Source organism: Montipora capricornis, chromosome 10, assembly GCF_036669925.1.
Source record: "Montipora capricornis isolate CH-2021 chromosome 10, ASM3666992v2, whole genome shotgun sequence".
Lineage (NCBI taxonomy): Eukaryota > Metazoa > Cnidaria > Anthozoa > Scleractinia > Acroporidae > Montipora > Montipora capricornis.
Genome location: NC_090892.1, coordinates 28,880,806 through 28,903,305, shown reverse-complemented (window position 1 = coordinate 28,903,305; position 22,500 = coordinate 28,880,806). Strand labels below are relative to the sequence as shown.

At 40.3% G+C, this 22,500-nt stretch overlaps 2 protein-coding genes across 2 annotated transcripts in view; one reads left to right on the top strand and one right to left on the bottom strand.

Moving 5' to 3' along the window:
- LOC138019245 (radial spoke head protein 4 homolog A-like) overlaps window positions 1–10,918 on the bottom strand; it is a 48,130-nt gene extending 37,212 nt beyond the window's left edge. Inside the window, exons 1-2 of the mRNA XM_068865967.1 lie at window positions 10,740–10,918; window positions 4,526–4,619 (exon numbers count right to left, since the gene is read on the bottom strand). Coding sequence (XP_068722068.1) covers window positions 4,526–4,605 — 80 coding nt within the window. The 5' untranslated portion in view covers window positions 4,606–4,619; window positions 10,740–10,918. The remainder of the gene's footprint in view (window positions 1–4,525; window positions 4,620–10,739) is intronic.
- Window positions 10,919–10,983: 65 nt separating this feature from the next.
- Window positions 10,984–12,105, top strand: LOC138022465 (uncharacterized). Its single transcript, XM_068869601.1, has one exon. It carries the CDS (start codon window positions 11,002–11,004, stop codon window positions 11,704–11,706), a length of 705 nt encoding a protein of 234 aa, XP_068725702.1. The 5' UTR covers window positions 10,984–11,001; the 3' UTR covers window positions 11,707–12,105.
- Window positions 12,106–22,500: the final 10,395 nt, after the last annotated feature.

Genomic DNA, 22,500 nt, shown 5'->3' with positions numbered 1-22,500 from the left:
AGTGCTTTGTTATTGCAACGAACTGCAAATTTAAGTGCTTGCATCTTAAAAATGGAAATAATTGATAGTATATCAAGAGGTTCATAAGAGGAAAAGCACTTTAGGTGGTTTTCCCACGAGTAGTGGAAAAAAATATTATTCTTATTACTGTGTTTTGTTTTGTTTGCAAGTTTTACACCCATTAAACAGCTTATGTGCCATATGACTCTACCTTTTTAAGTAAGATTTGATGGTTTACAGTATCAAAAGCCTTGGCTAAGTCTAGAAAGACTCTGCAAGTGTAAAGATTGTTGTCAATGGCTTTCTTCAAATTATCACTTATTTCTACTATCGCCTGTTCTGTCGACTGTCCTTTGCGAAAGCCAAATTGAAATTTGTTCAGAATATCATATTTTTCTAGATAAGTTTAAACTCGCGAGTAGACAAGCTTCTCAAAGATATGTGCAAACGAGTAAAGTGCGGATACTGGACGAATCTTAGATGGGTCAGTTGCATCCCCACCTTTATCTATTGGGGTTATTCTCGATACCTTAAAGATCAGGCATTATCCCTTGAACAAGAGAATAATTATACACTTATGTCAGGGCTTCACTAATGTGGTCCGCTTGCTTTACACTATGAGTAATTACACTGAACTCTCATAAAGTGTACTGAATTTCAATGATCGAATAGATTCACGATCTCTGTTATAAATTCATATCTTGTTTTCATTATTGCTCCAAAATTCATAACAAAATTTATCGGCACAAAATTATATGAATATAAGAGTAGTATATTTTATTTATATTATTAGCTCATATTTATTCCCAATTAGTAGTATATAATTAACTTACATCCAGTCATTAGTATTATTATATTTATCTTTTATATTGTTACTGTTTAGGGATATTTGTTGTAATGCGCATTTGAAAACTTTAAGTTGATATTTGCGCAATATAAATGAATAAAGTTTAAGTTTTAAGAATAAAAAAGAATGAATGAACTCCGGAATGAACAAATGTTACTTTATGTCAGTTTTATTGCTAAGAAATAAATTATATAGAGCAGAATGAAAGCAAGAAATTAAAGTTTATTTTCTGTAAACGTTTTTTACTCCCTAAGTAAATGCATGGTAAAAAGCTGTTTGATCAGAGCAAAAGTGCCGAAGAAATGGTCTTTGTGTTAGGTTAATGACTGGTCTATCCTTAATCCTGAAAAATAACTTTCTCGCATAAACTCCGTATTGCCAAAAGAAATTCGAGCCTTTGTGTGCAAAAACGTTTATTGTTACAAATATTGTTATAATAATAATAATAATAATATATATATATTTAGCTTTACAAAATTCTCAAAGCTTTACAACGAATGTCTCACATTACAATCTTACATTAAAATTACATGCAGTATGAGAAACTCTAAAATTACAATAGATTTCTAAAGAAAAACAAGAAAATCTATATCCTGTATAATAATGCAAATAAGGTTTATACACTATACATAATAATAATAATAGTAATCTCTATACACTATATATAATATGATCTCTATACTCTATAGCACTGGCGGAACAGGTGTGTTTTAACTTTACTCTTAAAAATATAGAGTAATTCAGAATTCTTAATGTCTACTGGTAGTGCATTCCAAAGTTTAGGGGCACTGGCAGCAAACGATCTGTCCCCATAAAGCTTAGTTTTAGTTTTAGGTACAACGAGAAGCATTTGACAGGAAGATCTAAGTGCACGAGAAGGCTTACCGGTATACAAAGTCAATAGTTCAGAAATGTAATCGGGAGCTTGATTGTTAAGAGCTTTATAAGTTAGCATCAAAATCTTAAAGTCAATTCTGAACTTTACAGGCAACCAGTGTAGTTGCTGTAATATGGGTGACATATGTTCATTCTTTGCAGCACCAACAATAAGCCTCGCTGCAGCATTCTGCACGCGCTGGAGCTTTGAGATTTCCTTCCTATGCTGCCGACCTTGGAAAACAACTCAAACTCACCAGTCCCTTTACAGTTACTATAAAGAGCTAGGGATGCAAAAGGAACATGTCCCCGAAAAGAAAGATGCATAAAGGAGAGGACTATTGTAGTTATTGTGGGGAACACATGTTGCCTTTTATAACCGTCACGGTCGTTGCAAAGAGGAACATATTACAAAAAAGGATGTTACAAAAGGGAAAGGTGGTGCAAAAAGGGAACTTAATTAAACGTTACATCAAGGATCGATGAATCTAATCATTCATTCAGTCGTCAATCCTTCACTGATTCCTTCATTCTATTCATTTCACTGCACCCTACTTCTCATAAAAGTTGTTAGCATTAGACAATGAAATTTGTTTTCGTGCCATTGACGCAAACCTAAAAGCGTGTTGTTCTTTCGTAGGAGGTACAGCATCCCATGAAGCCTTTTTTATTCCCAAGAACATCGATGGATTTTTTTTTTTGGATTGCTTGAAACCTGGCGAAAACCGCGACGGTGTTCCTTTTTATAACATTTCCTTCAAAAAACAGTGATAAAACAAATATGTTTACACCTTTATGCCTGAGCGTTTCAGAGCCAAGAAAGATACCATTGTCTTACACTTTGACATTTGTGAAAGAGGATTATAGACAAATCTGTGAAATATGAAGGTTACACTAGAGATGAGAGATGATCTAAGAATGGATAAATCAATGAATAGTCAGTAGTCTATCTTTTTGTTACTGTTACTCGAGAAAGATAGCCCTGGATAAGAGAATGCTATAATTGAGAGTGACCTAAAACTCGGACTCGGACTAAGTGCGCAGTGAATCATGTTAAAACTGAAAGGATTGGAATGGAAGAGATTCTCAGCCATCATAACTTAATGTATAAACTAAGCCAATTCGTTGATTTTATCATGTAAGTTATAAAATAAGGGTGTTGTGTTATAAATTTAGTACCCTTATTGAAAAATAAAGTTGGGTTGTGTATTTGCTTTTTTGTCAAGGAACACTTCTTTTTAGGGTGATAAGAGCCTGACCCATTTCAACCCGATTCCATTGAAATTCGAAAACCAGGTGAGTAGTAAATGTAGCTTACATTTTATCGCCTTCCTGATTATAAGAAAATATACGCAATTTTAGATCTATATCTCCGCCGACGGCAGCACTGAAATGATTTATTTAACTTTACAGAATAAAGAATGCCCCCTTCCCCCCCCCCCCCCCCTGTATTTACAGAGCTTCTGGAACCAACCGACTTTAGTCTAGAGTGGTACGGTGTGCATCATGCGGTTTTACTTTACATAATTATTAGTTAAGTTCCAGAACTTTTTTTATTTCAAATACATTTTGCCTTGATAGATATACATCATGTATGAAAAATTGAATGTATAATGAATATCATATATGAAAAATTATGATAACAAGCTCACTACTTTTCAAAAATCCGAGCGACAAATTAAATGTAACAGGCGTTTTTCTATTTTATGAAATGACGAGGAAGACTGTAAACTGGAGACAATTTTTTTTTTCCTAGAGGGCATGTCAGGTGGGGGGGAGGGGTGCGTTCGTTTGGCAACTGCTGCTTTCCTTTTTCTATTCCTTTGCAAAACCTACCTTCACTTTACCTTCACTAGTACAACTGTATGTAGGACACACTGTAGAACAGTCATTCGTATCCAGCCTCCCTCGTCTTTTTACAGAAAAAATTGGTGCCTGTAACCACAGGCAGACCACCCTCTGTTTGATGAACAATACGGTGGCTACAATTCGTTGCAATATGCAGAATCTAAAGCAAACGACTCAATAAACGTTTGAAGACAATGTTAACTGAGTCACGAGTGAAAGATATATATGAAATACATCATATATTGCACTGCGGGTATGAAATCAAATGAAACCATGTTGTCTCGCAGTGATGAGCGCAAATTTCTATTGCGTCGAGAAGCCTGAAAATTTTTCAGGACTTCAACGGGATTTGAACTCGCGACCTCGCGATACCGGTGCGATGCTCTAACCAACTGAGCTATGAAGCCACTGACGTTGGGAGCTGGTCACTTCTGAGTTCACAACTTCCCGTGATAAGTAATTACGAGTGAAAGATATATATGAAATACATCATATATTGCACTGCGGGTCTGTGATATATGATGATATATGATATATCTTTCACTCGTAATTACTTATCACGGGAAGTTGTGAACTCAGAAGTGACCAGCTCCCAACGTCAGTGGCTTCATAGCTCAGTTGGTTAGAGCATCGCACCGGTATCGCGAGGTCGCGGGTTCAAATGCCGTTGAAGTCCTGAAAAATTTTCAGGCTTCTCGACGCAATAGAAATTTGAGCTCATCACTGCGAGACAACATGGTTTCATTTGTTAACTGAGTCATGTGTCATGTTTTTTTCGCCGTCCCGTGCTGTTTTAAGCGCTATTTTGCAAGTGAATATTTGACCTCTGCGATTAGAACTACCGGTAACCAAGGACTGCAAGGAGACAAGGCAGGCATCAGTCAGCCGCCGGCGCGTGACCTAGTCCGTTTAAAGCTGGAACTGACGCTGAAACAAAACCAGTGAAAATCTCACCTTAAAAACACCAGCATCCGATCGATTAGGGATGTCCCCATGCCTTCGCCGAATTTGAGCTTCATCTTTCGAAAATTCATCGAGAAAGGCGATCCTGAAAACCATAATAAGGCTTTCTCAAGAATTCTCAACCAAAGGCATTGAAGGTATGCGCGTCTATTCAAATCCACCAATCAGCGTATCGGGGCAGGGCCGCAGGGTTGTAGTTTTGAACTGTCAACGGTCGCAATACGCTGATTGATGAGGGTCTGCCTGTGTTGTAACATCTTTCAGTTTGTCGGTTTGAAGCTAGTTTATAAGGGTTGTTGACTCAAACAAAGTTCAATAAATTTTCTTATTAACAATGTTTATTAAAGAAAATATGCTTAAGTAACAAAGCTCGAAGTACCATCTGACAAACGTTTACAAAGGAAAAAAATTCCTGGACAAAAGAGGGGACCGGGGCCCGCTGGATCCACCCCTAAATCCGCCCTTGCGTTTCTCAATCAAAAGTCCTGAAAAGGTATTTGTGAAACTGCGATCTGCTAATTCGCGTTTTGTTCTCTCAACAAAGTACCACTATTAATAAGTTTCATGTCTTGAAATGTTTACCTTTTGGAGGTACAGACGGATTTTTGTTACCCGAAATTTGTCCGTCGAGTTTTCGGGGCCATTTTTTGAGAAATCTCGCACGCCGACACCGCTTAGCATATTACATCAGGGGACTTTAAACAAACTACAGGCGAACCCAAGTTAACAGGAATAAGAGCACTCTTCTGATCACGAGATCGAGGGCGCATCCTGACTCCGAAACTGTTTGCATGCATGCACTTCAGCCCACCTGTACGAGCCCATATAATAGTTGAGATTGTCTTTTACTGGGACTTCGATACACCTTCGATATTTCATAGCAAGCAAATGCAAATCACCTTGGAAAAAAGTAAACCTTCCGAACAGAATATATGCCATATTTGCCATGATATCTCTTTCGGGTGGGGCAAACCCTATATCTCGCATAAACACGCCATAAAATTCAGAGAGTTTTTCGGCAATATTTATCGTTTGTACATTTTTTACTTTCATCTTTATAAATTTCAGGTCAGTCGCTTAAAACAAACTTGAGATATAACCATTTTTCATCAGCTAACAATGTTTGGACATTTCGAACAATTTAAACCGTAACTTGACTACAAACTATATACCTCAGCACTTCAATTGTTTTGAAAAATTCTGAGCAAAGTTTGAGTGGAACTTCCAGGGCAGGCATAAGTTTTTTATCCCGCCTATATCCATCTATACCCATATTGTGATATTCATGGCTATTTAGCTGTGAGCAGGAGCCCATTACTAGGAGCCTCCATATGCAGTAGATCGAACCCTTGAGCAGGAGACTCGCATTTACATAAATTTACATCAATTTGCACGATTTAAATACAGTTTTACTGCTTTATTTGTCTTCGTTAGACAATGACTTTACTCTGATTGGCCTTTTAAAACAGTGCGCGCAGAGCCGAGGAACTCGTGGCGTTCTAAAAATAGAAAGATACGGGCAAAGGTTGAGTCATAAGGACGTGTATGAGAGAGGCAAGCCCTATTCATGGGCTCCTGCTGTGAGAAAACCAGACAATGGTCCCTCCTGTAACATTTCCGGACGTTTTTACCTCTTATCCGGCAAGTAAAACTGAAAGCACATCTGATGAAATACACATGAATAAAAGAGGAATCAAAGACCTTTAAAGAAATACCAAAAATGTTGAAAAGGCAGGGGCGTAGCGTCCATGTACACCTCATTCCAAAATGGCCGCCATTTAAATATTCTTTCGTTTTTATTCAAATTAGCCCTTGATGCCTCGTTCTTGAGCTGAAAATTCAAAAGAATATTTTATCTTGAACGAGGCAACAAGGGTTAATTTGTATCTGCATAAATCAGCGGCCAGTTTGGAATAAGGTGTATCCTCTGGATACATTGGCACCATGCCCCTTTGACCACAAGAAGGGCTATCTGTTCGAAGAGAGATTGCTTAAGCTTTTGTCGCTGAGACATTCAAGACTGTGCTCCTGTACCATTCTGTAGCTTGAACTGAGGTGGCAACGTGCCAAACAGATGCAATGAATAAACCATCATCATGGATACCGATAGCTGCAGTGCACACGTGCGTGCAACACTGTTGAATGTGATGGTCGAACGAATGCAACACTGTTGTTCACATCTTAGAACAAAAGAAAGGTTGGATGATGTTGAAGACGATTTTTGATGGAAATATCAAACTTCGTTCATCAACTTCCAACATGATACAACATGGTGGCTAAACGAGTGCAACATGTTCGATTCAGCAATGTTGGATGATGTTACACTAACATGTTCAGTGGTTCAGTTAACGTTTGGCCAGGCCTTAACGGCACGAAACGTGATAGTGGACGAAAGCAAAAAAACTCTACCCTTCGAAGCCCCCACACAATGTCAGTATCACTAGTCCCCAGTTCCTGGTTATTTTTTAAGGATATATTATGATGATGATGATGGTGTTATAACAGAGTTTGTGACGTCTTGCCTTTTGCTTGTACTGTAAACCCCCTGTTTGTGTTGTAGCCTGCTGCAGAGAAAACTGGGCAGATGGGTAAAATAAACAACTAACTACTGCATTTTCCTTCGCATTTATTTATTGAGATATCCTTTGAAAATAGTCGGAAATGGCATTTTCGAGACCGTAACTTCCAAAAATTTCTGGGGGACCATCCCCCAGACCCCCCAACTTTGGAGCGCCTTCAACGCTCAAAACATTCTTCGTGTGCATACACCTTCAAAATCTCGTGCTCCGCCCCTGAAAGGGTTCATTGTCAGAGGTAGCAAAGTAACAGAGGTAACAAGATGACAGAGGTAACAAAGCAATGAAGTAACTAGTGGGGGAGTGGGGAGAATTCGAGACAGTTATGCAAACCCGAGACGCAAAGTGTTGAGAATTACAAAAGTGATTTTTGCAAGCAAGCTGAACATGATATTAAATGGAGTGTGCAAAGACGCAACAAGGCAAATTGAGCTCCACGTTTCCCCAAATTTTAATATGAATTTATAATTATCATAAAAGCAAAATATATTTTTCGCTCTTTACACAGCATCTTTTGTTAAATTTATAGAAGAGTGATGAAAGGCGGCCCCAACAGAAACTGAGAGAAATCAGTGAAAAATTTATGTGATGCACAGAGAGCAGGCAAAAAAGTGTTTCACCCTGGAAAGCCAACTTAAAACAGCTCAGAGCAAATTAATTTGCCCCTTGATTTGCTTGCCTTTAAAAATAAAAATTCATCAGATCCTAACCTGATCAAGAGATGTCACTGGTTTTTTTTTCCAGAAAGGTAGCAACAATTGACAAGAAACTACAAGCTCAGACAACAGAGTGCATATTGCAAAACTGATCTTGAGACATTTCACACATGCATGCTACTTGATGAGTTTGAACAAAATCTTCAAAGCATAGACAACTACGAAACACCCCTGAAAGGGGCATTCCACCAAATTAATATTTTCAGCGGTATAGCAAGAAGTTCACTTCACTACTATCTGTCGAATGGCGTAGGTGGTATTATCCTAAAAAGATGATTGAATAAGTGGATGGAATCCAGTCATCATTATAATACCAAAGCAAGGGCTACTCAATGTGGGTCTCAATTCTTAAGATGTTTTTTGAATTTATTTTTTCTTTGACAAATTGTCATTGAATGTGTTTGGAGGTGTTCTGGCATGCAAACTAAAACCATTTTCGATGTCACTATGTGTATCTGAAGCCTTACTGGGTTAGCAACTCATCAGAGCAAAAGCATTTGCAAAGTTTGCATGGTGCAAACAACATGCATTTGTGATCTGCTTGCCTCGAATATGTTGTCCCCATTTTGTGGCATCCTAAAGTTTTGTGCAGGTCCAAAAAGTTCATAACTGAAAAAAGTTAAGGACTGGCATTCAGTTCTAAGAAAAAACACTGAAAAGGTTGACAAAGTGAAGAGTACTAAAGACACTGCTAACTCAACAGAATTGTCTGGATTTCTCAGCGACTATCTTTATCCAGTCTGTTGTTCCACACTACCAACACGGACAAAGTGAACCCATCAAAATTATTGTGGTTTATTGCTGAGAAAAAAAAAACAGCTGAATTTCTTCTAGATCCTTTTAGAGCTAATATTTCACAAAACGGCTGCAAATAATACCAGGTAGATCCATCTCCCTAAGGACAAAAAATGAAAATTAATGTTATTGTCCATGAGATGCATATTACAATGCTAAAATGTACAATATCATAATAACATTATTTTCCTAGACATAAGAAACTGCACATGTCAGTTTTTATGGCAGCTGTGAAATTATTACAAAAAGTCATTCTCGTTATACAACCAAGACAAAGAAAACATGATGAAATAAACATATAAATACACTATAAACAGCACATACAACCAATGAGCCTCGACTGTTTGCCTAAACACATGTTCTTTGAGTCTTCCATAATTTTGCCTGGGACATTGGGTTGAACATAGATTTGCAAATAATGGCCGGTCAAAAAGGAGAACAAAATACCATCTTCAAGTTTTGACATACAGGTTGACAAAAAGTGTGTTGCATTATTACAATAATAATAAATTATTATTATTTAGAGACTGGGGAACCTAGACTACCATTAAGTTGCTCAGGTGCCACTTTCTGGCATTTTCAAGCAGTATTTCCCAGCCAATAATCCTAGCTAGGATTAACTGGAAGCAGGGCCTGCAGACATATCATATATGGACGTTCCATTAATTAACAGGGCAGCAGTCTCTCGAACATGGGTGTAAAGCCCCGTTCAAACGGTCGTGATAGTTGATGATTGTTGATGATAGTTTCAACTATCATTCACTATCATTGACTATCATGTTTGCGATCAAACGGTCCATGATAGTTCATGATAGTTGACGAAATCGCGCGATGTGCTGGCGTAGCTAACTGGTACCTAGTCTCCTACCGCGCGCGAGTGTAAACAAATATGGCGGGGATTTGAATTTCGTGACGAAAATGGCTGTGTATCAGCCGAGAAGAGCAGCTATTGCCACAATAGGTTTTCCAAGTAAGAGGCTTTAAGGGTTAAAAAAGTCTTGAAGCTAAGCAGTTAGGCAAATAAATAAAACATTTGGCCATGAACATGATGCAATTCACTTTGACTTACCTCCAATTTTTTCTTCGCTTTTCCAGTTACATCGAAAAAAATGTTCCACAAACATGGCCGTGCCTCGTACTCATCTATTAGGTTGCATATCAAACTACTACTCCACTTCTCGTTGTCTGGTTTTTTAGCTTTTTTAGCTTTTCTCACTTTCTCGCTTTCAGCGTCACTGTCGTCCGAATATTCGTCCAAATTATTGTTTTGTTGTTCCTCACAGAACGATGGCAAACTTGCGGTAGCCATATTGCATTGAGCCCGCCTTGGTTACCCCCGCTGACCGAAAAACTATCATGCACTATCATCCGCTCGGTCAAACGGAAAAAACTATCATGAACTATCATGTCGAATTTGAACATGTCCAAACTGCATGATAGTTGATGATAGTTGATGATAGTGAATGATAGTTTGTGTTCAAACGTGCGTGATAGTTGAAACTATCATCAACTATCATGACCGTTTGAACGGGCCTTAACAGTTGATTGCACAGGGTATTTTGGTGGGCAAGTATTTATGATTCTGTAATCAAGCCTCACTATGGCCATAAACAATGTTATTGATCACACTACTGTGCAACCAGAACTTCCTCTGAGTGTAATCTCAGAGGCCAGTCCTGCAGCCAATTTACCTTGTTATGAAAGAAATGCTCTGAGACAGGGACAAACAACTTCAATATTTACTATGTACTCCAGTACTTGTGTTTATTCCAACTTCACAAGTTGAAAAGGTGTTTTCTTTTAGACAGCTGTCTTTATGTGGACAGTCAGGAGGTTAAGTGCCTATTGCAGAGTGGCAGCAGTCTAAATGAACTGCTGCCTTGGTTCAAGGAGGAGGTTGACAACTTTGAAATATGCTCTTTGAAAAAAGGACTCATATGTTACGTTTGTATGATTGATCGTTCAGGTGATTTCAGAAAACGTAACCCTGCCCAAATTATCTTGTTGATGAAAATTGTAGCGATTGCATGGGCAATACCCAAGTATGCAAACTTAACTAAACGTTGTGATCACTTCATGCTTCAAAAACAAATAATTAATATATTATGGAACACTAACCGTAGTCTCCGTTAGTTTCTACAGCGCATATTCCCGTGGCCCAGAAATTCCACACAAATATGTTACACAATCTGATGTGTCTCCTTAAATGAAATCACCATGATCTCAGTTCCAAAATTCACACCGTCAAGAGTATTAGTGACTCATGCAGAAGACGAGATCAAACGATCGAAATGCACATATTTGCATTTATTTGCACAATTTGCGATTTGCGCGCCCTATCTGGCACATGCGCAGTCGTTTCTCAGCTCCTGTCTCTACGATGGCGTCCATAGCTCAAGAGGTGATAGTTGTAACAGGGGTTTCTGCCGGCTTAGGCCTTGCCATGCTGGAGTGGTTTACATCCAAGGGACATATAGTGATAGGCTGTGCAAGATCAGGAGAGAAAGTCGCCCATTTGAATGACAAGTACTGCATAGGAACTAAACCCAAGCAGTTTTCCGTTGTTGATGTTGTGGATGATGATGAGGTAAAACACTGGGCTCAAGACACTATTTCTCGCTTCGGACCACCTACATTACTCGTCAATAATGCTGCTGTCATGAATAATAATTGCAATGTGTGGCAAATTGACGCAAAGGAGTTTGACAATGTCATAGACGTCAACATCAAGGGAACCATGAATGTAATTCGCCATTTTGTTCCTGAAATGATCAAGGCTGGGAAGGGTGTTGTCGTTAATTTCAGCTCGGGTTGGGGAAGAAGTGTTTCACCCCAAGTGGCTCCTTACTGCGCCACCAAGTGGGCCATAGAGGGTCTGTCTAAGGCGATGGCCATGGAGCTTCCACCTCCGTTAACATGTGCACCTTTAAACCCTGGGATCATTCACACTCCTATGCTGGAGACGACCTTTGGGAAGCGTGGTGCGGCAATGCACCGTACACCAGAGGAATGGGCAGAGAGTACTTGTCCATTTATTCTGTCAATAGATCGGTCTCAGAACGGTGCAAGCCTCACTGCTCCATGATGACTTCTGCAACTTTGTTGGTACTAGAAATCGATTCTTTTGTGTTACTCTTGGCAATCGAATGTTCAACGCAATCTTAATAAGTACGTCTACATTTCATACTTTTCCAAAAAAATTATAACGTAATTTGATAAGACAATGTTGAGAAAATGTGCTAGAGGAACAGCTGAAATTCAAACCAAGAGAAAGCAACTAATTACATTTTTTTTTCAAGTATTTTCGGGAATATGCCGTGTCATGCTTAGGTCGTGTTCTATTGGGATCAACCATTTCAAACGCAACCGGATTAGGTTGACTCAAGGATATAGTGCATTTGGAGGCTCCTACTCATACGCTTCTGTCATCTCTTAGAAGAGCTTGTAACTTTTGAGTTTAAAGATTTTAATAAAGATGTGTGCGGCATAATGCTGTAAGGCAATCTTTGGTGACATTGTTAATATTTTGTTTCATTAACATACGAGTTTGCTTACAGAAGGTATCATAAAAAGTAAAAGTCTCTGCTTATGAGCCACAAGGCCCATCAGGCCGGCACTTATCTGCGGTTTCATTAGCATGAAGCGACTAGAGTATTTCTACTCCCCCCTGGATGGGATGCTAGTCCATCGCAGGGTTATCCCCAGCATTTCGCCAGTACCCATTTACACACCTGGGTGGAGAGAGGCACCGTGAGAGTAAGGTGTCTTTGCCCATGAACACAACACAATGTCAGGGGCCAGGACCCCAACCCACTCAATCCGGAGTCGAGCACCCTAACCATAAGGCCACCTCACCATCTACAGAAGGTATCATGCTATTCACAAATTGACTTCAAAAGATAAAAGAACGTGTTAAACTTATTTAAATTTCGAATTTTAAGGCTTTTGGCTTTGATAACAAGCGAGTTATTAGCCATCAAAAACTGACGAATTCTTGGGTGGCGAAAGCGCTAATGAGCCCATACCATTCTTTGTAAAATTTCGAATTTTAAAAGCATCACTGCTCAGAGATTATTAAGTAAATTGTGTTCAAATTTTCAGAGGTAGCTCATTATGCAATGCACTTTCACATATTCAGTACTTTACTCTCGGCTAACTGGTTTTTGCTAATGAGGCAAAAATGTAAATGAAGACTTCCCTAGTGGGACTTTGTATGCTTGTAATTCGATCACTCTTGTAGCTAATTTATTTGGTGCTTTGTTTGTCATCTCGGTGCCTGTTCTATCATTTGAAACAATAGTCTGACTGATGAAATGTTATTTTTCCAAAGTAAAGCAGTATGCCCATTATAGGGAAGATATATGTTTACAAACATTGCTTTTGATATTCAAATGTGACAACCACAGGAACGAAAGACCCTTTGTTTCGACAGCCAATAGGTGACGTCAACGATATCTTTCCTGTTTAAATGATGTAGAAATAATATGCAATATATGCAAGGAGTATGCAAGGAGCATTCCTTTCCATGGAAACTTTCTGGTTGTAGTGCTGTTCTACACTTTAAGCCCAGAGACCTTTTATCAGGTGTAAATCAGACACTCATAGCAATTGAACTGTAAACAAATTGTCATCAAGCAGCATCACGATTACCGGTACTAATTTTAATAGAAATCTATAAAAACTAAAAGGTTTCGTATTGTACTAGACCATTATAAAAAAAATTCCATTACATGTGTGTCTTTCTCTTTGGTCTTAGCATACTAATTTATAGAAATCTATAAAAACTAAAAGGTTTTGTACTATGCTATACCAGCTAGTAAGCAGAGTTATATACAATATATCGATTAAGAAAGTCCGGCAAGTCCTCTTTCAATTTCAAAATCAGTCTCATGAATGTTCGTTGCTAGTTTTCTGTTACCCCTAGAGCCTCTCAGGCATGAAAGTGCCCCCCTCGGTAAAGCAAACGAGACTTTTGCCCGGATATCGGTATATGTTAGACCATGAGGTCGCCGAAACGTCGGAAGTTTAACATTTTATCGCTAGTTTTACATGTCTATGACCTTCAAGATACCAGAGTTCAACAATGCGTGCATTCTATAACGTAAGAAAATCCATATTGCAACAGCCACCCACGTTGATAGTGCATTTGCCGCCCTTGTTTGATATTGTTCCAAGTAATAATAATAATAATAATAATAATAGACACTTATATAGCGCAGTATCCACTAATTGCTCAAAGCGCTGTACAATAATATGTTAAAAACTATAAAAAAAATACACAGTGCTTTTTGCGTTCGACGAAGGGGAACGCATCCTAGTCGTGTCAGTCCCTCGCGTATCGATCGTGATGCCATTCGATTGCAGCGTTTGGACGCCATCTTGGACTGCCACACGCATGGCCTCGATCTCGTGTGATCGTGTTAAGGCTTGCCCAAGGGAAGTCAAGTCCTGTTGGACGGGGTTAATACCGGGATAGGTGAATCATCCGGCAATACCCCGCACTGTACACGCTGGGGCGCCAAGCTGTTTGGCTATCCAGCAAGAAAGACTACTGATATCCCACAAAATTATATTCAAGCATATTGCTTCTAATGAAAAACTGAACTACGCATATCAGATTTCCATCATTTTCATTGGCTCGCCGGACACAGTCTATCAGTTCATGTACATGCTGTACTATAGGCAATGAACGCGTCAGCAATAAAGCGAGCTGAAAACATTTTTGCAGCTCAGTAATTTTGTCCATACCAGCAACGACGGGTCCCATCTTTCAACCCACAACAAGGAAAACAGGGCTGCAGTACTCCACCATCAGTCTAAAAGTGGATCAGACGAAGTTGAGGCATATCCAGCGTCAGATCAAATATACAGTGTCAACGAACATAACAAATGTGACACGCTTCGAGCAAGAAAACCGTTTTCCCCCTCAATTAATTTTTTACAATTGCACCAACATTCAAGTTTTCAACAGTTTCGGTCCTACAAATTAACTTTCTTTTACAGACTCCTGTAGAGAGTATTTTCTTTTGTAACTCCACCAAAAACATTTATTCTTTCTTTCACTAGACTCTGTTTTTTGATCTCATTCAGCAGGTTTGCGAAACCGTTGCCAATCACGTATTTTGACATGTCAATCATTCTATTTTTGCACCGGAAGTTGTTCCCAACATGGAAGAGTTGTTGATCCTGGAGTAGCCTGTTCCAGATAATCGGGAATGAGAAATAAAACTGCGTCTGAAAAGCGAGGAGAAGAGCCATTTCACATTTGATGGCGACTACTACGATCAAATTGATGGCGTTGCGATGGGCTCACCTTTAAAAATAATTATATAATTGTCGCGGCTAATCGCCGTCGCAAAGTACAGAAACGACGCAGCTCAACAAGGTCGAACCGAAAGCATACAATGGCGCCTCTGGCAGCCGCTATACGGTCCATGTGTGACCTTGGAGCACAGCTTACAGCCAGCTGGAATCGGCTGTATGCTGGTTTTTGCCGAGGGGGGAAAACCGGAGAACCCGGAGAAAAACCCTCGAAGCAGAGAAGAGAACCAACACAAACTCAACCCACTTATGGAAATCGAACCTGGGCCACATTGGTGGGAGGCGAGTGCTCTCACCACTGCGCCATCCCTGCTTCCCTTGAGGACCTGTGTTAGCCAATATCTTTATGTGCCATCCCGAAGAGAAGTGGGTTCTTAATTAACACCGGCCGTCCTTCTATTTGGTTTCGATACGTTAATGGTACTTTCACTCTGTTCGACAGTAAAAACAATGCTCTTCAATTTCTACAGTATTTTACTAAATGGAACACGTTTTTCTCCCGATGAAAATTTCCACCGAAATTTCCGGACATTTTTTGGAAATGGTAAACAACCAGTTTCACCTTCTGTAAACATTCTTGTGACGGGCAGCCGTGCATCCAAACGGTCAGTTGGTGACAAGGCATCACTCCCTTTATAGTACAAATCTTTCGCTCCACCCCTACCCAGACTTGAGGAACGCGAGGTTTCATCCAAGGAATTTTGTCAAGTTTAGGGAGGGATGGAGGGAAAGATTTGTACTAAGGGAGCGAGGATTTGTCACCAGCTGACCGTTTGGGTGCACTACTGATCGTCACAAGAATGTTGACAGAAGGTGAAATTAAAATTTTGTGGCAAATTTCTTCGCAGAGTGGATAGAGAATGAAAGATTCTCTGTTGCATACTCTCGTTGTCCTCAGAATCCTGGAACCCATCCATCCATCTCCCACTTTGTTTCTATGAAGTAAGGTTTTTCCTGACCTATCTATTTTTAGAACCACTTTCGCGGCATTCGTTGTCATGGTAAACGTCAATAAGCATTGAAAAGGGGACGGGGAGGCGTTTTAAAAACTATGAGTCTTGTTTCCCGCATTCGGCCGACATCTTGGATCGCCCCTTCATGCGGATCACTGCGGCAAATTCAGAAAAGTTATTTCTAAAAATAGATAGGTCAGGAATAATGCTACCTCACCAAGGAAAACCAGTTGGAGGCTTCTACTGATGGGCTCCAGCAAAACCTCAAATTTGGCAATTTAACGTCGTCCTTATGCTGAGTACCCCAAGAATACGTGCTAAAATCCGTGCTGCATGTGGAGTACGATTATTTATGCTCTTTTAACCAACGATATCATTGTTTCGCGGCGCTATTGTTGCCGTCACCGTCGTAAAATTTAAGCTCCCTAATAACTTCGCCCCTCCACCACATGAAAGCCAATTATGCAGAGCCAATCAACGTTCGGGCACATGCTAAGGGCGTAAAGGCTGTCAATTGACACCTGATCCTTTCCCGTATGATTGACATGATAAAACATTTTACGCGCGCGGATTATGGCGGTAAACAAAGAAAAGCGACTTTTGCTGCTTTAAATTTTTTTTTCGGTAAAAAATACTTCACAGCCCACCGATTCAAGATTTGCAAAAACAAGAAATTTGAGCGAGACGCCCAAATTTACCTTTACCGAGACCTTTAGTCTGATCCCATGATCTTATAAGCGTCCAAAAACCTCCTCCAGGATTTGAAAATGTTCCTCAGGGAGAACCTCCTGAGATCAGGATGTTATCCAACCAACAAACCGTGAACTTCACTCCTTGCAAAAGCTGATCCATAATTCGCTGAAAAACTGCTGATGCACTGGAAACTCAAAATGGTAAACGCTTATACCGGTATAACCCCTTGTGAGTGTTTATTGTCAGGTACTTCTGGGAATTGTCATCCAGCTCAACTTGCTGATAGGCATGTGATAAATTAATCGTGCTAAAGATTTTACCCCCAGATAACGTCGCGAACAAATCTTATGCATTCGGTAATTGGTATTGGTCAACAACAGCACACTGGTTAACGGTCATCTTGTAATCACCACACAATCGCAAAGTCCCATCTTCCTTAGGGACATACACTACCGGGGCAGCCCAATCACTTTAGCTCATCTTGTAAATGATCCCTTCTTCCTCTAATATCTGCAACTCTTGCTCCGCTTTTTCCTTGAGGGCATAAGGAACCGGCCGAGCCTTTAGGAAGATAGGTTGTCCGTCCTCACGAACATGGATGAAAGCCCTAACCTATTTGAGATGTCCATAACCCTTTTCAAACTGGACTCGATATTAAGAGATTAGCCCATCCACCGCATTCACTTGGGAAACGTTGAAAATTGTTGCCCATTCTAACTTCAATTTGTCTAGCCAATTCTGTCCAACCAACACAGGTTTGTCGCCCTCAGCAACAACAAGAGGTAGGTGCACTTTCTGAGTTTGATACTTAATTGATTTTCCCCCAACAGGGCTAACTGCTCAATAGAGTATATGTTTTCAAATAAAAATGTGTTGGCTTCAATGTCAGATGCTGAAATAATTTTTTGCATACCGTTTCAGAAACAAAAGACACAGCGGATCCAGTAGCTACTTCCATTCTGACTGGTTTGCCGTCCAACAACAGATGGACTTGATAACCCGATCCACGAAGATCTTTAGAAGTGAAAGAGAATACAAACCAAGACCACACATTTCATCAGCAGCAGTATCCGATTGCGAAACATCCTCAACATAACGCGTGATGTGAGCATCACATTTCAGGTTGCACATCTTGGCAAAGATATGGCCCTTTTTAAAACATCTGTAAGACTGAGCGGCCTTGCATCAGCACTCTGACAGAGCCTACTTTTAACCATTTGTTTAGTCTGTTCGTGTGCGACCAATTTTCTTGTTTCGTCAAGACTTTCACCCATTAAGTTAGCTCAGGCTGACCATAATAACATTGGGCTCTCTTAGCAAGCAGCATGAAAAAACCAAAATGGCGGACTCGACGGTGCGTTTCCAACAACAAAAGTGCAAATTTCAAACATTTTCCGGGGGAGCATGCCCCGGACCCCCCTAGAATTGTTTGGCGCCTCCGGCACAAGAAACATAGAACACGTGCGCCTTTGGTGAGATCTCCAACAAGCCTCTCACTCTTTATAGAAGACTTTAAAACTTGAGAGGTCTGGTGTGGAAACTTTGCCAACCTTGTTTACTGACTCGTCTCCGGTCGCGGTGGGTTTTGGAGAGTAATGCTCAATCAAAACTTCTTTTAGCTCGTCAAAAGACTTATCTTTCGGTCGCCAGGGGGCCCGCAAATTGCGAAGAGCTCCATAAGCATCGGCTCCGACCACAGCCGAGTAACGTAGCAACTTCATTGTTCTTTTCGACATGATTCGCGGCAATTATATAATTCTACACGTTCGATATAGCTTGAAATATCTTCCTTGTCATCCATATGCTCTGCCACTTGGCCTACAAGCGCCATCCTCGTCGCCAGAATTGTACTATTTCGGGGCTGAAACTCCAATTACAAATAAACTAAAAGACCGCGCCATTTCTCAAAACCTAGGTGTCACTGCGTAGGCCCCAAAAGAAGAGTCCTGGAACGTAATATATTACGGGAAAAAGGTAAGCGTCAAGGTGGCTTCCTGGAGTATTTAGTAAATAAAGCCCTTCCGGCGGCTGGTATGTCGGCTGATAATGTCCGCGGCTTCGAGGGCAAATATGAAACATTGAGGACAATCTCTCAGCCCCGGACATTATCAGCCAACATACCAGCAAGCCAGAAAGGGGTTTATTTATATAACCCTGCATTAATTTTCATCTCTTGCAAAAAAAAAACCGCTTGTAAAAGGCAATGGCGATCCTTCGTATTTTTTTGATGGACTGTTCAAAATTTGACTAGAAAGAAAGCCTGTCGGTCTTATAGTCCAGCCATATGGTGTAAAAAAATAGATGAATTGTGCACTTTGGGGTAAAAGCATCAAACTTGGCACAGTAAAAGCACAAGTTGTAACTATCGTTTTCAGCTATGGACCCCACCCAAATATGCGCAGGGGGAGGCACAGTATACCCCAGGGGGGGAGGGATCATGGCCGTTTTGGTTTTAGTCATATTAAAGACCCAACAAAGGGTACAAATGGGCTGAATAACTCCCCGTTACCATTTCTTGACAATTTTACAAGATAAACTCAATAAAGCACCAGTTAAACACTTTATGGAGATAGTTCTTGAAAATATTCTTCAAATTGTGTAAGTGATATTCCTGTTAGAAGGACAATCCATCGATGAAGAAGAATTTAAAAGGAAACTTTCTTCAGCGAGCTCAAAGTAGTAAATGTACATGTATCCTCGGAAATGAAAACTCCAAGTTGGTCAGTATTAAATATTTTTGAGAGACTTGCTGCTGAAATATGAGAGGGCATGGGAACGAGAAAAGGCACGGCTACTAAGGAAAATTCAACATGGCGGCTGCAAGTGCTAGCTCGTTTGTGTGTGACTATGCTTTTCATTAGCCCTTGATATATTATATAGGTAAGATATTTCATTATTTTCTACATTTTTAAAAGTGAATTTCACATGTTAGAAATTTATAAGCCAAACTAATACAAAAATTGAATAATTTATATTGTACTTACAGATACAATAGGGAGATCGAGTGAGATTAAGACAGTTTCATTTCATGCACGAGAGCCACGAACGTGTTAACATTCGCTAAAGGCTGGCCCTTCTTACACTGTGGAAAAATGGCAGAAACGGAAGAAATTCTAAACGAAATCGTTTCTGAAGTCGACTGGGACAAGTGCGTTTTATGCCAGGAAGATTCTTCTGAAAAGTTAAGATGTCCTTTCGACTCATTGCGAAGTGAGGCGGGTTCATGGTATGATTCATTGTGTATTAGCATCCAAAGGTCTCGTGAACTTGCTTACTTGCCCTTCAAAACACGACTGTTGACACTAGGTATACAAAAAGACAAGTTATCAAAGGTATTCCGTGAAAGGCGTGCAAAATGGCATAAATTATGCAGAAATAAGTTTAGCGGTCTGAAGCTTGAGAGAGCTTTTAAAAGAAAAGCAAGTGATACTGATGTAAAAGATGACGAGAGTAGAAAGAAATTACCCAAGAGGAGCACAGATACTACTAAGACCAGTCAATGCTGCTTCTTCTGCGAGGAAAGCTCTGGTGAGCTTCACAGAGCGTCTACTTTTAATCTTGATCGGAACGTAAGAGGAAGTGCCAGTATTCTTAATGACACATCACTACTCGGAAAACTCAGTGCAGGAGACATGGTAGCGCTTGATGTTTTATATCATACTCAGTGTTTATCGCAGCTCTACAAGAGAGCAGCAAGAGTCAAAAATCAAACTGTCACACAAAATGACGAGGACTCTATATACCAAGGTTTTGCGTTGGCAGAGTTAGTTTCATTCCTTGAAGAATGCAGAAGTGATCCAGATGAAAATACAGTGTTCAAGTTGTCCGAGCTTTCAAGAATGTATGCATTAAGACTCGAGCAGATGGGGGTTGACATTTCACAACGAGTTCACAGCACTCGTCTTAAGGAGCGATTAATGCAGCAATGTCCGGATTTAACATCATATAAGGATGGCCGTGAAGTCCTTGTTGCTTTCAGAGAAGACGTTGCAGCTGTTTTGAAGAATGCCAGTGAGAAAAACACAGACAACGAAGCAATGGTGATTGCAAAAGCAGCCAATATTGTACGCCAGGACCTCCTTAACCTTGAAAATAGTCAGTTTCACGGTACATTTGAAACGAACTGCCAAGAAGCCTCAGTCCCGCAGTGTCTACGATCTTTAATTGCGATGATTATGGGTGGAACTAGTATTAAGACTCAATCAAGCAACATTGTAGAAAGTCAAGCTGCCCTCACAGTATCACAGCTTATAAGATTTAACTCCGTGGTGCGACGTCGCAAAGATTCTAAAGCTAACTATCATGCAAAGGAACGTGAAACGCCGCTGCCAATGTATGTAGGTATCCTGTTGCATGCACAAACCAGAAAAAGAGGATTGGTTGACAAGCTATGGGACCTTGGACTTTCTGTTTCATATAACAGAGTCCTAGAAATCTCAAGTGAACTGGGAAACAAGGTGAGTGCACAATTTCAAGCAGAGAACGTCATTCGTCCTCTCAACCTTAAACGGAACCTGTTTACTACAAGTGCGGTAGATAACATCGATCATAACCCCAGTTCCACTACCGCAACTGGCTCTTTACACGGCACAGCAATATCGCTTTTTCAGCACCCTACCAGAGAGAATCATGGCCAGGAGCGAGCCATTGTACAACTTGCCTCTGTCCAGCCTATCAAAGGTATCGCTTCTCTCCCCAAGCAATATGCAGAGGTCCCCCCGGTAGAAGCATGGAAAATTGATCCTTCATTTCCAAATACCACGGTTAAGGCAGACGACTTCCACCGTTTAACTCTAGACCTGTCAGATGAGAAGAAATGGTTGGACCATGTGAAAAGTGAACTGGATAACAGCGTTCAAGACCAAAACGACGAGGGTTGTACATCTTGGGCTGCATTCCACGCAAGTCAAACCACGGCAGTCACAGATATTCCACCAGATATTTCCTGTCTACTGCCACGGTTTCAAGAAGAAGCAAAATCTGTTGCTATGATTTTGCATTCAATGAACACAGTGAAACGCTCGGTAGAATTTTTTAATCCCGGCCAAACCCCTGTTATTGCTTGCGACCAGCCACTTTATGCAATTGCTAAAAAAGTTCAATGGCAATGGCCAGAGACACTGGGTGAAAAGAAGTTTGTTGTTGTACTCGGAGGACTTCACATTGAGATGGCAGCATGGAGAGCACTTGGAGATTTACTAGAAGGAAGCGGTTGGACGTGCGCAATAACTCAAGCCAACATAGCATCATCTGGAACAGCTGACTCGTTCCTGAAAGCCTCTCACGTCTCAAGAACCAGGCATGCCCATCAAGTTAGTGCTTGCAGCCTCCATATTCTAATGTGTAAAGCCTATGAAGAGTACGTCGAAGGGCTCTCAGATAGCGATGACAAACTAGAGTTCAACCAGTGGCAAGGGTATAAATCCTCGTTGTGCCCACAATTTAAATATTGGTCCTTGATCTTGAAGATTCAAATGACAATCTTACTATTTGTGAAGTCACTGCGAGATGGCCGATTCAGCCTCTACAAAGAATCCCTCAGAAATTTGCTTCCCTGGTTTTTTGCCCTGGACAAAGTTAATTATGCACGATGGCTGACAGTACACCTACATGACATGATACAGTTAGATCACACTAGTCCTAACGTGATGCAGAAGTTTGAAGAAGGCTCCTTTGTGGTACGAAAGACGCAGAGAAAATTCTCTGCTCTGGCAATCGACCACGCTCATGAGCAAAACAACAAACTTGTTAAAGGTAGGTGTGACAAATAATTTATGACCTCGGATTACTAAATTTTTGCTTACTCGTCTGAGCAGACAGGAAGACAAGGCAGACATCCCGTTAAAAATGACGGTAGAACCTTGAACATTTGTTGTAACTCTTCGTTGAACAAAGGCAGCATTGTTCTTTCG